The following is a 15971-nucleotide window of genomic DNA, read 5'->3' as shown; positions in this document are numbered from 1 at the left end:
CACCTGCCTGTGGAAGAAAGGGTTTAGAATGTGTTTTGAAATACTGGACCATTTTTGCACATCAATAGGTTTGTTTGTTTCTCGCTTTAATCCATCTGAGGCTGTGATAGAAGATAGAGTTTCCACTCTTCATTCATGAGTCTGCTTTTCCTCATTACAGAAAGCTCTGTGCAGATAAAACTTGACATGGAAACCTAACTTTGTTAGAAACCTGGAATATTGTCCTACTTGTACCTTGTTTTTAAATGTCAGCACAGGAATACTACAGTTCAACTCACAGAATGTGAGAACAGAATGAACAAAGCATCACATCTGACTCATTATTTGTTTTCTATCCTGTATCATAAAAAATGTAGATATCTGCCTTAAGTTTCTCTTTTCCTAGGAAAGCTGAACATGATTCAATAAAAATATAAGAGAACATGTGGATATTTACTGTGAATCAATATAATGGTGCCAACACATTGCAATGTTTAGTGAAACTAGAATAATGATGTCTAGCTACACAAAAGAATCAGAAATTTAAAAATCGATTAGAGGTGAGGGTTGAGGGTAGGAAGGGGCTTATCCTGAGAACAGCCCTCAGAGGATGAGACTGAATTAGGAGGGACTTGTTCTCCCAGACCTGACAGATTGTTCAACACTTTCTGGGGAATCAGGAAACTAATGTCAACTCATGAGAAGACTGAAAGTTAGCTGAGGCCATATCCCTCCCTCTTTATACAGATTCAATACCTGTGGATCAAATCAGATGCAGATCTTTGATATTCGTATATTTGGAAAAATAATTGCATTTGAACTGAACACATACAGATGTTTTCTCTTGTCATTATGCCTTAAGCAATACAGCATAACAACATTCACATAGCATTTGCATTGTGTTAGATATTATAAGTAATCTAGAGATGATTAAAATATATAGGAGAATGTGCATTGGTTTTATGTCATTTTTATTTTGTTGTTTATTCAATTAATTTTAACTACTATTTAAAAACATACAATATTGTACCTGTTAAGGGAGTACCATGCAATGTTTCAGTACATGTATATATTGTGTAATGTTTAAATCAGATTAGATGTCATTTTATACAGGGAACTGGAGCATCTGCAGATTTTGAATCCAAGCGAGGAAGGGATGTCCAGGGACCAATTCCCTTGCTGATCCTAGAGATGCCTGTACTGTGGCCCACTGTACCTGGACTTGGGCTGCCAGTAGTATCAGAGCTGCTGTTTGTGCCTGTGTTCTTTGGGCAAAGAGGGAAGCTCTTTTCAGAACTGAATAGTGATTCACAAGCTTGTTCAAAATCTTCTTTTTCCTATTTCTCATAAACATAAATGTAGAATATTTTGCCATGCATAATATATTTTCAAAATTTTGTGACTTAAGGAAAAGTTCACAGTGTTACAGTGAAAAAAGATAGCATATCAAATTGCATAAGCTATGAACTATCAAAATTGCTATCCCTCTCTTAAAAGTCAAGAATTAAAAAGTCTACGATAATATGAGAAAATAGGAATAAATCATTATCTTCAGATAGTGAGATAAAAGGCAGCTTAAGTTCCTTCTTTCTGGTATTCTGTATTTTTCAAACCCTCTACAACTATATTATCTAGATATGAAAATCTTTTAACATAAAGAAACATTGTTTTAAGGAATACATAAGACATCTTCTTTGCTATGCTCTAACCACCAAAAACAATCTCTTGATATTTTAATTTTTTTCCTTCTACTTTTTTTTAATATGCGTGTTTTTATGAATAAGTAAAATGGATATTATATCAACACAAGATGGCAGTAATAGCAGAAGAAAGGGAGGCTGCTCCCTTGCTGGAATGAAGTCACCTCATACCAGGCACAACCCAGAGAAAGTTTTGGGTCCTTCTATAGTAACAGAACAGGGCAGGTGGTGGATTGGCTGGTATAAAGTAGAAGAGGTCAGAAAATGGGCCAGGACAAAACCAGGTAGGCAAGGATATCTAGAAACCTCGGCCAGGGGGCACCTTTTCTGTGAAGAGCCTGGTTGTAAATATTTTACTTTGTGCCAGATGCTAATGTCTGTTGGGACTGTTCAACTCTGTTGTGGTCATCGACAATCATAAACACCATGTAAACAAAGAAATGTGTCTGTGTTATTTATGGATGCAAATCTGAACTTCATATCATGATTACATTGTAAGCAATATTCTTTGCCCCCCCCCCCAACCCCCGCGCCATTTAAAAGCCTTTAGTTCATGGGCTACAAAACCAAATAGGCAAGATTTAAAGCTCTGGCTGCTTTTTGCTGACCTCTGCCCTAGGGCATCAGCTAAGGCAAACAAAGACAGTCTTTGCCTTGTGTCTTGTTTATGTGGCCTGGAATACAGGCAGGAACATAAAGCATTAGGAACCCACGCTAGGATATTAAGGAGGAAAGATCCAGAGCTGATGTGACCCTGGCTTAGTTTGGATAAGAGGTGAAGTCCTAAGGAAGGACCTAGAAAATCACTGGTAAGAGTAAAGCTTGATCCTAGACCAAGGGTTAAATGAACCCCTAACTTGAGTTTGTAGAGCTTCACTTTAGAACCTATAACAATCTTGTGAAAAGTGAATTACTCACAGGTCGAGTCAAACAGGTATGAATAGATGCAAACTCGTGCGTGGATGGCATTTCTTTCATCCAGATATTAGATCACATTGAATTTGAAATATATATATATTTTAGATACTTGATCAAATATCTGCATTAGTATTCTAAATGAAGTTCAGAAATTATTTAATTTAATTAGGCTAATGGAATAAAAAATAAAGTTTCTGCTTTCTAATGCAAAATGGCTCATGAAACTATTTTAAGACTAGACAGTTTGGATTTGTGATGTGCAATGAATAATTATTGATAATGCTAATAAAAATAATCATTTTTTTTGTAGACCCTTCTTTGCCTTATTCTCCATCACCAACCCCAAAGGGTGGCTTTATTAAATATGGTGAAAGCAGCTATGCACTCATGAAATTGAAGTTAACATGGTATGATGCCGAGAAATATTGCAAGAATTCCGATTCTCTCATTTCTAGTATTCTGGATCCCTACAGCAATGCATTTGCATGGATGCAGATGCATGCGTTTAATGTACCTGTGTGGATTGCTCTGAACAGTAATTTGGTAAGATGTAACAACGTGTACAATCTGACATGATTGATAAAATTGTGGTTGTGGTTGGATGATTGTCTTTCTGTTCATTCTGTTGAACACTTATGTGAAAGAAACTATGGTGGGCAATGTGAATGGTACCAACATAAATAAGACCCAATCTTCTAAGGATCCCCTGCCTTTAAGGATCCAGTAGGCTAGTGATACAGCCTACTGTATCAGAAATCAAACTCAGAATGATCTGACCAATATTCAGTCTCTTCTTGCTTTTTAAAATTAAATTATATTCTGCACCTGAATAGTTTGCCCTACTTGCTTATTTCTTTCCAGTGTCATGATTACAACTCTGTCATGGAGATTAAAAAATCAGGTCAGGGCATAGTTACTAGGCGATGGGGACACTTTTGATTTTTTTTTTTTTTATTGTTGTTGTTAAAAAACTATTCTGGAATTGTTTTGGGTCCCATGGTTGTAGAACTTTCATCCATGTTGTGAGAAGTATTTCACTACAGTCAATTTTCTATAATCTTTCATAGAAAAGGGAGATTGTCAATGAATAGGGCAGAGTGAGGGAAGGGGCCAGGAACTGAGTGGTGATAAGTTACCAAAATATTACTAAATGAGTCTTCTCTGATTCCTTGTGGTCCATCTGTCCTTCCATGTTGACCCAGCTAGTCAACCAGAAAACCTCTAAAATAGAGGAAATAGAGGTGTTAGTAGGTCATTAAGGGATAAGGTAAGTGCTAAAGAGAGCACCTACGAAGTGTTATTGGAGGAGTTGGGCCAGGGGAGAGGACCAAGAGGGCTTCTTAGGGAAAGTCAACCTTTTTAGATGTAGCGTAGGATGGTAGAACAGAAGAAATGTCAAGAAGAGGGAAAAGGATAAGAGGGAGGTGAAACTGGAAAGGAGATTGCTGTCAGATGTTATTAGCTTCTAGGGACTTGATGCGGAGATGGACATTTACACGTTATACAGTGACTGTTTCCTAAGCAGGGAAGTGAATGTTTAAAATCATCCATATGATTTTTGTGATTAAACTTAGGTGAGACATTTTTACATCTCTGTTGACTGTGTTTTTAATAATTAATCTGCTTGATAGATCGTTCATTTTCTTCTCATAGACATGGTCCTAGTTCTCTTGAGTTTAAACTAGGCTTTTCTTTGCTTTTAGAATGATTAGTTCTCCAAAATGCTAATATTTATGACTAAAGCAATACTGTTATTTCCCTTATGTCTGTGGAATCAATGATTTTCAGGGATTATTTGATTAAACATGGGAAAATACTAAAAAATTCTAATGAGATGACACATACTTTTAATTTTTTAATCATTGGATCTTTGACAATTGACTTGGTAAATTAAATAATGCAGTTAAAAGGGGGAAATGTTTGAAGTATTTTAAAAATTCAGTTATCTTTAGTTAATGTTATATGTTAGCTATAAAATACCTTAGACTGTTAAAAAGACATAAATAATATTTTTGATGCTATCATTTGTGACCATAAATTTGTCTGGGTAAATGTGATAAGAAATTGGGGCTAGGGTTGTGGCTCAGCAGTAGAGCCTATTGTGTGTGAGGCGCTGGGTTCAATTCTCAGCCCCGCATATAAATAAATAAAATAAAGGTCCATTGACAACTAAAAAAATTAAAAAATGTGATAAGAAATTAGTGTGCAAGTGAAATAAAACAGCCAGCTTTTTTTAAAAAATGGCACGATTCACATCATTAAAAGGACACCTAACTGGGAGTCAAGAGACCATGATGCCTCTATTATTTACCCACTTAAATTACCTTACCTGTCATTTATCACTGGTGCCGTTTCTAAAGCAGAACAATGAAAAGATCAGAAGAGATTAGTGCTTCTCTCAGGGGTCTATGAATCAATGAAAATTACTTAAAGTTTATTATAATAAATTCCAATAATGTAAGAAATATTTTATTTGTTATAATGATCAAACTTACACCCTAAAGACTTAAACAAAGAAAGTTTCATGGAAGAAGACAGATTTCTTTTTCAGTCAGTGTTTTTCAAAATAGCTTCAAAAGATGTATTCCTAGGAATCTCCAAGAAATAACCATTTTATAAGAAAGGATGCCTTTCCTGAATTTGAGTTGGTAGAAATGATTTATAATTTTCCCCCCATATGTTCAAGACTCTTGGTCCAATAACAGCCTTGAATATACTTTTTCTTCATCTGATTCTTTTGGCATTTTCTAAATGAAGCAAGATGTCCGTGTTCATAGTTGTTTTTATTCTTGCAGACCAATAATGAATATGTTTGGACTGATAAATGGAGGATGAGGTACACTAATTGGGCAGCTGATGAGCCAAAGATGAAATCAGCATGTGTTTACCTGGATGTTGATGGTTACTGGAAGACATCATACTGCAACGAAAGTTTTTACTTTCTCTGCAAAAGATCAGATGGTAATTGAATATACAAAAACAGTTGGAAAATTTGGAATTTTCTGAATAACCTCGTACATACCACTGTTGATGTTATTAAATGATAGTGTGTCATGCATAACTAAAAATAAACTAAAACCTTTTTCTTCACCTAACAAAAGACTGACTTGGTTGTCAACCTATACATACAGGTCAAAATAATGAAAAGAGGAAAAAATTTTCATTTCTAGAGTTTAATTGTTCTTTTTAAATCCCTGAATGTCTGCTATTGAGGTTGTCCTCTGAATCTATAATGACAGATCCCCCCCACAGTTGTATCATCATATCATAATGCATGCAGATTCACCAGAACTAATGATATCATGGACACAGCCCTAGAATTCTAACTACAGCATAAATTATATTACAAGGACCATTATTACAATTAAGAAGTTAGGGTTCCAGAAAAAAAAGAGTGACTTGAAAAAGGGAATTCCTTTATAAAAATTATTTTCTAAACTTTTAATATTACTATAGATATTTATAGACTTATACTCTTTAATTGTAAGTATGATTGATTCTCTGTCTCATAATGCATTCTGTTAAAATGTATTTAAAATGATAAGTGAAAAATGAAGAATAGAAATGGTGGAGCCATATGATGAGCACTAGAAGTTCCTTTTTTATTATGTTAGATGATAATAATTTTCCTTAGTTGTGAAAATATTATTCTCTATACTGTAGAAACTTCAGGTTTTGCTTTACATGTTTTTTTTTATTAATAGAAATACCTGCCACTGAACCCCCACAACTGCCTGGAAGATGTCCAGAGTCAGAGCACTCTGCATGGATTCCTTTCCATGGTCACTGCTACTATATTGAGTCTTCATTTACAAGGAACTGGGGTCAAGCTTCTCTGGAGTGTCTTCGAATGGGTAAGAGCCACATTTCCTAAAAGAAAGTCCCATAATTGTATAGAGTACAATGACATTAATAACATTATAAATTACAAATAAAAGGAATGTAAAATTAACTATTTATTTCTTAGTTGTTGGTAGATCTTTATTTTATTTATTTATATATGGTGCTGAGAATCAAACCCATTGCCTCACACAGGCAAGGCAAGTGAACTACCACTGAGCCACACTCCCAGCCCACCGATTTATTTTTTTTTAATGAATTTTTGGATAACATAATGGTCCACATCATGTCCCTTAAATGTAATTTCTAATTTTGTAACTTTGAAATTTTAGGAAATGCAGATAAAAATCAATTATTTGTGGAACAAATCTTTCTGCCTCAGAGTTCTAAATTGTTTGGATGCGCATCCTCAGTTTTCCAGAATATGCTCAAACTCTTATCAGTAATTGACTGTTAATAGACAAGTTTTTACATTTGGCTATAATATTAATGAAGAAAAAAAAAGCAAAACAAAACTCAAATAGAAATGACATAGATGAATGATTTTCCTTCTGGGGAAAAAAAAGTCCAAGAAAAATAAAAGTTTTCAGGGTGCATTTAAAAGTCACTTAGTTAAATTTCCCTGAATATTTACTGATTTAACTTTGCTCCACTTTTATTGCCCCAACTGGGGGTTCTTCATCCAACAGAGGTATGTAAGAGTTAGGGTTATATTCTCATTTCCTTTTGTTTCATTCAAAAGTCAACCTTGACCTTTAATTTTAAATTCTGAGTGAGATGAAGTCTGATTTCTCAAATGTTGAGGCTCTGAAATAAGGTCATTTGTCTACAATTATCATCTTTTCCTGATTAAACTTTATCATTACAGAATGTCTTCATTGCTTCTAGTAATAATTTTTTTTTTCTAAATGTCTAGGATTAGTATAGCTACTCTAGCTCTTTTTAAGTTATTGTTTGTATAGCCTATGCAAACTATTTGTGTCTTTGTATCTCCTTTTATTATTTATTTGCATCTTTCTAATTAATTAGCATTAATTTACTACCAGTCTCCAATTTTTCCATTAGTGTTTACTCCATTTAAAATCAGTGTAGTTATTGATAAGATTGGATTTGGTCTGCTATTTTGCCATTTTTTTGTATGTCTTATGCATTTTGATTTCCCTATTTCTCTATTACTGCCATTTTATGCTAAATAGATAATTTTTAATTTTTCATTTTAATTCCCTTGTTTCTTTTATTATATAGATAATTTCTAATTTATTATGGATCAACTTAAAAATTTTCAACTTTACATTGGGTTCATTAGGCTATAATTTCATTACATCAGGGAACATCTGTATATATTTTAGTTATTAGTGGTTGCCCAGGGAAGTGCAATTAACATCTTTATTAGCAACAGTCTAGATCAGATTCATATAAATTTCATTTAAATTGTATATAAGTTTTTATCTTACAAGTCTCCAGTCCCTCTGCCCTCCTTGTGCTGTTATTATCATATAAAAACACCTTTATACTTTGTAGCAACAACACAGATTGACAATTATTGCTGTATGTAGCTATATTTAAATTAGATGAAATACAAAGGAGTTATAAACAAAATATACATTTGTACCATCTTTTACATTTACCTATGTACTTAATTTTTCCTAGTGCTCTTTATTTCTTCTTGTGGATTTGAATTTCACAAAGCTTTTATATTTCAGACCAAAGGATCCCTTTTTTTTAAAAATAGCATTATAGTTATGCATAGCAGTTGGGTTCATTCTGACAAAGTCATACATGCAAGGAATTTGTTTTTAATCCCCATTCCTCTGCCTTTCCCTCTTCTCCTTCCTCTATTGATCTTCTTTTCAATCCTTTATTTATTTTTTGATTGGTGAAATTCCCTTTGGTACATTTATATATGAACATAACCATGTTAAATTCATCCTATATTTCCTGTCCTTCTGCCTCCCTCATGTTCTCCACCTTCTACTCCACTGATCTTCCCTTTATCTTTATATCTAAATCCACCCCCACCTCTTTCTTTCCCTTATTTTGCTCTAACTTCCACATATGAGAGAAAACATTTGCCCCTTGATTTTCTGAGTCTGGTTTAGTTCACTTAGCATGATGCTTTCCATTCAGAAGGATCCTCTTTAGTATCTCATAGTGAAAAGTTCTATTTATTTATTTATTGGTTTGTTTATTTATTTATTGGTACTGGGGGTTGAACCCAGGAGTGCTTTGCCACTGAGCTATATTTCCAGTCATTTTTATTTTTTATATTGAGATAAGGTCTCACTAAGTTGCTGAAGGTCTTGCTAAGTTGCTGAAGATGGCCTTGAATTTGTGATCCTCCTGCATCAGCCTCCAGAGTCACTGGGATTACAGGCATATGCCACCATGCCTGGTTCTTCATTAAAACAAAACAAGACAAAGCAAGCCAGGAATGTTTTAATATTTCCTTGTTTTATTTTTCAGTACTATGGACTAAGAATTGAACCCAGGGCACTTACCACTGAGTTACATTGCCAGCCTCCTTTTTATGTTTTATTTTGGGACAGAACCTTACCAATTTGCTGAGACTGGCCTTGGACTTTTGATCCTTCTGCCTCAGCTTCCTGAGTCCTTGAGATTTTTGAAATATAGTTTTGCTGGATAGAAAATTTCTCATTTTCTCAATTAGCCTTTTGACTATTTCCTCTGACAGCTTTCTAGCTTCCATGGTTTCTGATGAGAAATCAGTGTTAAGATATCTGGTGGGCTAGGGACATGGTTGAGTACTTGCCTATCATGTGTGAGGCCCAGGGGTCAATCTTCTGTATAGAAAAGAAAAAAAAAATCTCTGTATGTGTTGAATCATGTCCTTCTTGCTAGTTTCACGATGCTCAGTCTTTTGACAATTTGATTATGATGTACATAGAAGTGGATTTCCTAGACATGGTACACACAGATGTTTCATAGTGCCTAGAACTAATTAAGCCTCGCAGGTTTTGCTGAGGGGATCTGTGTGTGCTGGGATGTGCTTTCAACATCCATCCAAGCTATTTAAAACTCTGCATTAGCCTTCACTTCCTGCTTTTGTAAAGCCTCAAGATTAGATGGAAGTGAAAACTTAAGACCTTTTCTTATCTTTCTCAGGCATGCACACAGCCCTGAGAACATGCACACCCAATGCGTGTCTGTGACCTTTTAGTTCCCTACAAATGTGTCAATACTTTTAAAATCCCCTGTGGATATTTTATTCTCTAGCTCTTGCTTTTAATTTTTTGTTAGCTTATTGTTTGCCCCTACTCTTATCAATGTCTTAGGCAATTGCCACTGATAGTTTATTTTTTTTTTTTAAAAAAAAAACCTCATGTTCCCAGGAAACAAGTGACAATAAGTGATCTCTGAATAAGGTCAAATAAGGATACAATTTTCAAGTAGAGTTTTCTAGGAAATTATCAGACAGGATAAATAAGGGACATTCTTTGAGAATGCAGCTTGGAAAGGGCTCCAATCCCATTCTCATTCTTTTAGTGCTTGTAAGCTGCTGATTTTTACTGTGGTTGTAGGGTTGTTGGTGTTTAAGGTCACTACAGACCTTAATGGCAATGGTATTAGGACAAGTGAAAACACCACAAAGCTTACTGTCATTACCAAGATCTAATAATTTTCTTACATAAAATGCAAGCCTCTGTCTAATTTTCAGCATTCTGAAAAAGTTGCTTTTGACAAAAGTTGCTTTTGACAAATTTGTTGTCATTCCCAGTGTTTTTGTAAAGGAAATGATTTTTAGAGGTCCTTACCCTGCTCTGCTTTGGAGTTTTAAAATTAAAAAAAGTTTTCTTTCATGTTGTTAAACATTTTAAAATTTTTGTAATGAATGTATAGGAACTTTATTTTCATTTTCAGGTAACTGTATTATCTGGTCAAAAAGATGAATGATCTTCATTCATCAAAGTATGTCACAAGTATTTTTAATGGCTAATGTCAATAAAATATATTTAAGATGAATTATAAAATAATGCAAAAAATTAAAAAAAAATAAAATAAAAACCAAGAGAACAACTCAGGACCCAGTAGAATGAGGTGTAGGTGTATGATTTATTCAGGGTGCCTTAGTTGTACCATAACTTAATGCCCTACTAGTGTGAGGATCTTAGCAAATTACTTATCCTCTGTACTTTATTTTCCTTATCTACAAAATGGGGTATTAATAGTACCTACTTAATGAGGCCTTGTGAAATTTCATGAGATAATGCTTCTAAAGTCCAAAACAAAATGTCTGTCATTAAATACTTGAAGTATACTAGTTATTATTATAAATCTATAGATTACTACTGTAAAATCTAATGTTGACCATTCATCGTGAGTTATTAATTTCAGCTTGTCTGGTGTTCCACTTTGCTCTCTGTTCTTCCTTTGAACTGTCCTATGGGTGACATTCATGAATGAAACTGGAATAATACTCCTATAATACATTGCATCATTCTGAGCCTCAAAAAATGTTCTTTATTACCACATTACTCTAAATACCAATCTTCTGCCATCTGCAGACAGTCCTAACCCATATCTCTGATCCTAAAGAAGTTCTGTGCTTCCCTCCTTCTTTGCCTTTCCTCTTATTATTTCTTCCTGGAATCATTTTTTGTCCCTTGTACGTAAAATGCTGCACTCCTATCTTCTTAAATTCTATTTTTTTTTCCATACTGCTTTTTAGTTGCTCCACCACCTGGAGTGGGTATTTGATGAGGCTGAAGCATATTGCACTGATTTTTTTTCTCCTATTACATTCCTTTGTACTCTGAATTTGTAACTGGTCCCTGACCCATAACTTTATTGACTTATTCTATGTCTTCCTCATGTTTGCAGGTACTAGTCCAATGCTTTTACACAAATGATGTTTTAAAAGCCACATTTTCCAGAATGGAAATTGAAGAAAACAAAATGCTCACTCTTTGAAATTCTTCCTCTTTAGTGGATGAAGATTTTTTTTATTGGGTTGATTTTTTATTGCCCCCATTAATACTGTTTATAAAATTATTTTCAGCTACTTAAAGTTTCATATATTTCCTTTTATCCCTTGCAGGTTCCACTCTGGTTTCCATTGAAAATGCTGCTGAATCCAGTTTTCTGTCATATCGGGTTGAACCTCTTAAAAGTAAAACCAATTTTTGGATAGGACTGTTCAGAAATGTTGAAGGTAACTTTTGCAGAACTCTTATTTACTTGCAAATAGTTCAGAATGTTGTATGTATAAAAACAAGCTTCAGTTTTGGAAAGTCTTGCCTTAAATAATGCTTAATTTGTGATGAGTTTGAAAATTCAAACTCTCATAATTATTTGAGATAAGAACCTAAAGTTCTTATCATATTATACCATCTTCATAGTTGCTAATTAAAAAATATATTCTCTAGCTAAGTTTAAGAAGGTTTAAAGAACATTTTTTTTCCAAAATAAAAAAGCCAGGAAGGATAGGCATAAATAGTTGTGCTAATTAGAAGAATGTTCTCAACTCAAGCTATATAATAAACATATTCTCCGTGCATGGTTTATTTCATTATAATAATCATAGTTTGCCTGTTTAGTTGTGAACAGTTATTGATTCTAGTATAAAATAATATGCTTAGAAATTCTGCATAGTAAACTGAACTTGTTTTGAGATGGGTTATTTTTAGCTTCTGTTTTTATTGGTTTTATTTGGTGATCAGGGATGTGGCTCTGGATAAACAACAATCCAGTTTCCTTTGTCAACTGGAATACTGGAGATCCCTCTGGTGAACGGAATGATTGTGTAGCTGTAGACGCATCTTCTGGGTTTTGGAATAATATTCACTGTTCTTCCTACAAAGGATATATTTGTAAAAGACCAAAAAGTAAGTAAGAATCTTATCACGTGGCAAATATGTTCATGGGCCAGTTTTTTTCATATAGTAAGATGGGATTATAACTGATTACAGATCCATTGCAAGCTTTCTCCCATTATCAGTGAAAAATCCATTCTGCTGTGGTGATCATTTGCTGCCCAGCTGTGAGTGAGTGAACAGTATTCTGTCTGCTAGCCGACAGAGTAATTTTGGTTTCTCAATATGTTTATAATGGATATTCATGCATATGGATTTGCAAAATTGCAATCGATTTGGACAGCCCATTTAAAAAGCCCTTACTGCACAGGGGGAAAGGGGTGAAGTAGTGACCAGTCCAAAACAGAAGAGGCCGGGACTCTAAAGAGAAAACAGAATTGATCATGGAGGAAGTCATCTAAGACCAGCTCAATCTTCCTCTGAGATAGAGTGGAAGACTGTGGAAGGAATGGAATTGAAGAAATTAATAGTTAATTGTTCACCACGTGTCACTGTCTGGACTTCAATAATATTTTGATGCCATTCCACCTAGCATAATATCCTTCTGAGAGAGAAAATGATTAGTTAGATAGAGGTTTAAGTACACGAATTAGATACACTAATTCTGTCTCCTTGGTAGGTTTTTCCTCTGGGAATGTTGGGTTTGCATCCTGGGGTCCAAGTTTGCCTTATTTTACTTTTCATTCAAATGCCTTATGATGCCTTAGGCTTCAGTAGGCTGACTTAAAAATTCTTAGCTTAGGATATTTTATTTATGGGTAGATTTGGTAGGTTTTTTAAAAAAGTATTAGTGCTCAAATACAAGTTGGAGGATCACATTTTCAGATCTTCTAATCTGTGTTCAGAATTACCATTTATCTATAGGATGCTGCTATAGCATAAATAGACAAAAGAATAAATGGAGATAGTTTTTTATATCTGTATCTCTCTCTCTCTATCCTATCCTATCTATCCCATCCATCCATCCATCCATGTCATACCATTTCACCAAATAATGGAGGATTCCATGTATCACGAGCCAAATGAAAATTGTTATCTACATGCAGTTACTATGGATTTTTATAAATAGTCTTTAATTTTTTTTACAGTTGTTGATGCTGAACCTACTCATACATTAACGACAACAAAAGGTAAGAAAACTATGATACAGGTTAATTTAAAAGCCATAATAATTACTTCCTACTCTTCTTGCATTTTAAGTAAAATTGTTTTAATTAACTAGCCTTTCTCATTATGTCATCAACCTACTTTGATTGATATTTTAGTAAAATAGGATTGGGAGTCATGTTGGTATTTTTACACTAAGAAGTTATTGAAGACATCATTGACTCTATTACAAAGAATTTATGAGAACCACTGGAGGAAATTTGAAATTTCTCAATGCTTGTATTTTTTTTTGGTGATGGTGGTACTGGGGATCAAACCCAGGGCCTTGGATATACTAGGCAAGTACTACATCACCAGGCCTTTAAATTTTTTTTATTTTTTTTATTTTGAGACAGAGTCTTGTTAAGTTGCCCAGACTAGGTGGGATTACAGATGTACACTACCACACCTGGCTAATCTTTTCTTTTTATAGCAAATTTCTTTTGTGTTTTTGTCTTAACTTTTATAGACCACTTGAACCTAGGTAATTAATCCTATTTTACTCATTTTATTGACTGCTAAAAAAAGCTCAAGATGAAATTTATTGCCCTCCTCTAATGTCCTTATTATCCTCATGAGTGCTATTTGTGTACTAATTATATTCATGAATTTAAATCTCCACTATTCTTAGATTTTTCCTAAATTTTTAATTTATTTTAAATAACCATTATTATTGTATTATTTTATGTTCTTATAATGTGTTTGTCTTAAATTACTTGGAAATAAAATGTGTGTGTGTTTATAATTTTTAAAATATTGGTTAGTTAGCTCAGTGTTATGACATACAACATTCCTGCAACTGAATCATAACATTTTAAATTATCCTCTATATCTTGCTGATTTTGTTTTTATGCCTTGCATTTCTGCTTGATAAATATCACTTGAAAGAATATTCATGTATTTTAGTTTTTCAACAAGGAAAGTTGTATTGTGTGCTATCGCTGCTCTCTCTCTTCACTTGTTTCCTAATGATTTTAGTTATACCTGACTCAAGGAAGATGGAACCTTCCAAACCGTCTTCCAACGTGGCAGGAGCTGTGGTCTTTGTGATCCTCCTGATTCTAGTGGGTGCTGGCATTGCTGCCTATTTCTTGTATAAGAAAAGACGTGTGCACCTACCTCAACAGGGCACCTTTGAGAACACTCTGTATTTTAACAGTCAATCGAGCCCAGGAACCAGTGATATGAAAGATCTCATGAGCAACATTGAACAGAATGAACACGTGGTCATCTAGTATTATAATGTGATTTTGTTATGTTTGAATTTAAAAAAATTTGTTACTAAAGTTTTAAATTCTTTAATTCAATGTGATTGATCCTTTTTAAAATGTGTACTGTATTATAATAAATAGTCTGTTCTTTTTCTTTGCCTAATTGAAGAAATAATTGCTCGTTTTCTAGCCTGGCACTATGTTTTCACCAAAGAGGGATAATAATGTTGATTACCACTGTTTGAAATATTTTAGGCGAATATACAGCACTATGATGCTTATGAATCATCAATGGGTAGCTAGGATCAACTCATGCAGATTACAAGAGCTCTAGAAATAACCAACTAAGCCTCTTGAAATATTTCAAGGAGCTCCCCAAAATATGCTCCCACTGAATTGTAATCCAACAACTAGAAGACCATTTCAAAAACAGTTCAAATGACCTCAGGTGGAATAAAAATTTAGTCAGTTTTCACTTTTACGAGTCTTGATTTCACTCCAATAATTTAGAAGTTATTTGTCCACATGCAGAAGAATAAAGTGGTCAAGAATCTTGTTTCCCCAGCCAAGATTTTACAAAAGTTGTTCTTTGTACTGTTATATGTATATCAGGAGGGCAAAGATGTGAAAAATGTAAATTTGCATAACTGGATGTACTTGGATTATGTGAAATAAACATTAAAGATAAGGTCTATTTTTAATAGATTTGCATTTTGGTGCTCTTGTTAAGTGTAAATTTGCTTTAAAATGAGGTTTATTTACTTTAAATTTTACTCTTAAAATAAATGATGTTATCAGCAGAAGAATTCTTTAAATTGAATTCTTTATCTGTTTGGAAAAGGTATGTTGCTAAAACACTGTGGAATATGAGGTTTTCACCATACTCACCAGCACATTTTTCCCCCCCTTGATATTCCCTGTATCATTGATTCCACTCAGAATTCAACAAAGGTGCTGTTATTGAGAATTAAAATACTAAAGAATCATTTTCTCCCTTTAGATTTTTTTTTTTTTTGCTCAAGAGTTTGGACATAAATATGTACATTGTGAAATATATCATAGATTTCACATCCACACATGGTACTCTCCTGCCCACTCATCCTTTTACTTTCTCAAGGTTTCACTCGTGGGCAGGAGTTCTTTACCCAGGACCTCTGGACAGGACTCCTTAGATGGCATTAAGGAGGCAGTGGGGGGGATGCAAACACGTTTATTCACATTTGTGCCCTTTTTTTTGAGGGGGTGATGTGGATAGCTATATTCTCAAGAAAGTCCAAAATTCAAAAATAGATTCAGAAGCAACCAATTGAGTAGGGGGCTATGACGGAGTTTCTAATACCCCAACT

At 34.0% G+C, this 15971-nt stretch overlaps 1 protein-coding gene across 1 annotated transcript in view; it reads left to right on the top strand.

The window, feature by feature from the left end:
• Mrc1 (mannose receptor C-type 1) overlaps positions 1–15330 on the top strand; it is an 84867-nt gene extending 69537 nt beyond the window's left edge. The window contains exons 24-30 of the mRNA XM_027928606.2: positions 2908–3140; positions 5393–5558; positions 6302–6451; positions 11494–11607; positions 12116–12280; positions 13357–13398; positions 14393–15330. Of these exons, the coding sequence (XP_027784407.2) occupies positions 2908–3140; positions 5393–5558; positions 6302–6451; positions 11494–11607; positions 12116–12280; positions 13357–13398; positions 14393–14649 (1127 nt within the window). The 3' untranslated portion in view covers positions 14650–15330. The remainder of the gene's footprint in view (positions 1–2907; positions 3141–5392; positions 5559–6301; positions 6452–11493; positions 11608–12115; positions 12281–13356; positions 13399–14392) is intronic.
• The last annotated feature ends 641 nt before the right edge of the window (positions 15331–15971 follow it).

The sequence above is a fragment of the Marmota flaviventris genome, chromosome 12, assembly GCF_047511675.1.
Source record: "Marmota flaviventris isolate mMarFla1 chromosome 12, mMarFla1.hap1, whole genome shotgun sequence".
Lineage (NCBI taxonomy): Eukaryota > Metazoa > Chordata > Mammalia > Rodentia > Sciuridae > Marmota > Marmota flaviventris.
Note: the sequence above shows the minus strand (reverse complement) of the source record. Positions and strands in the feature narration are given on the sequence as shown.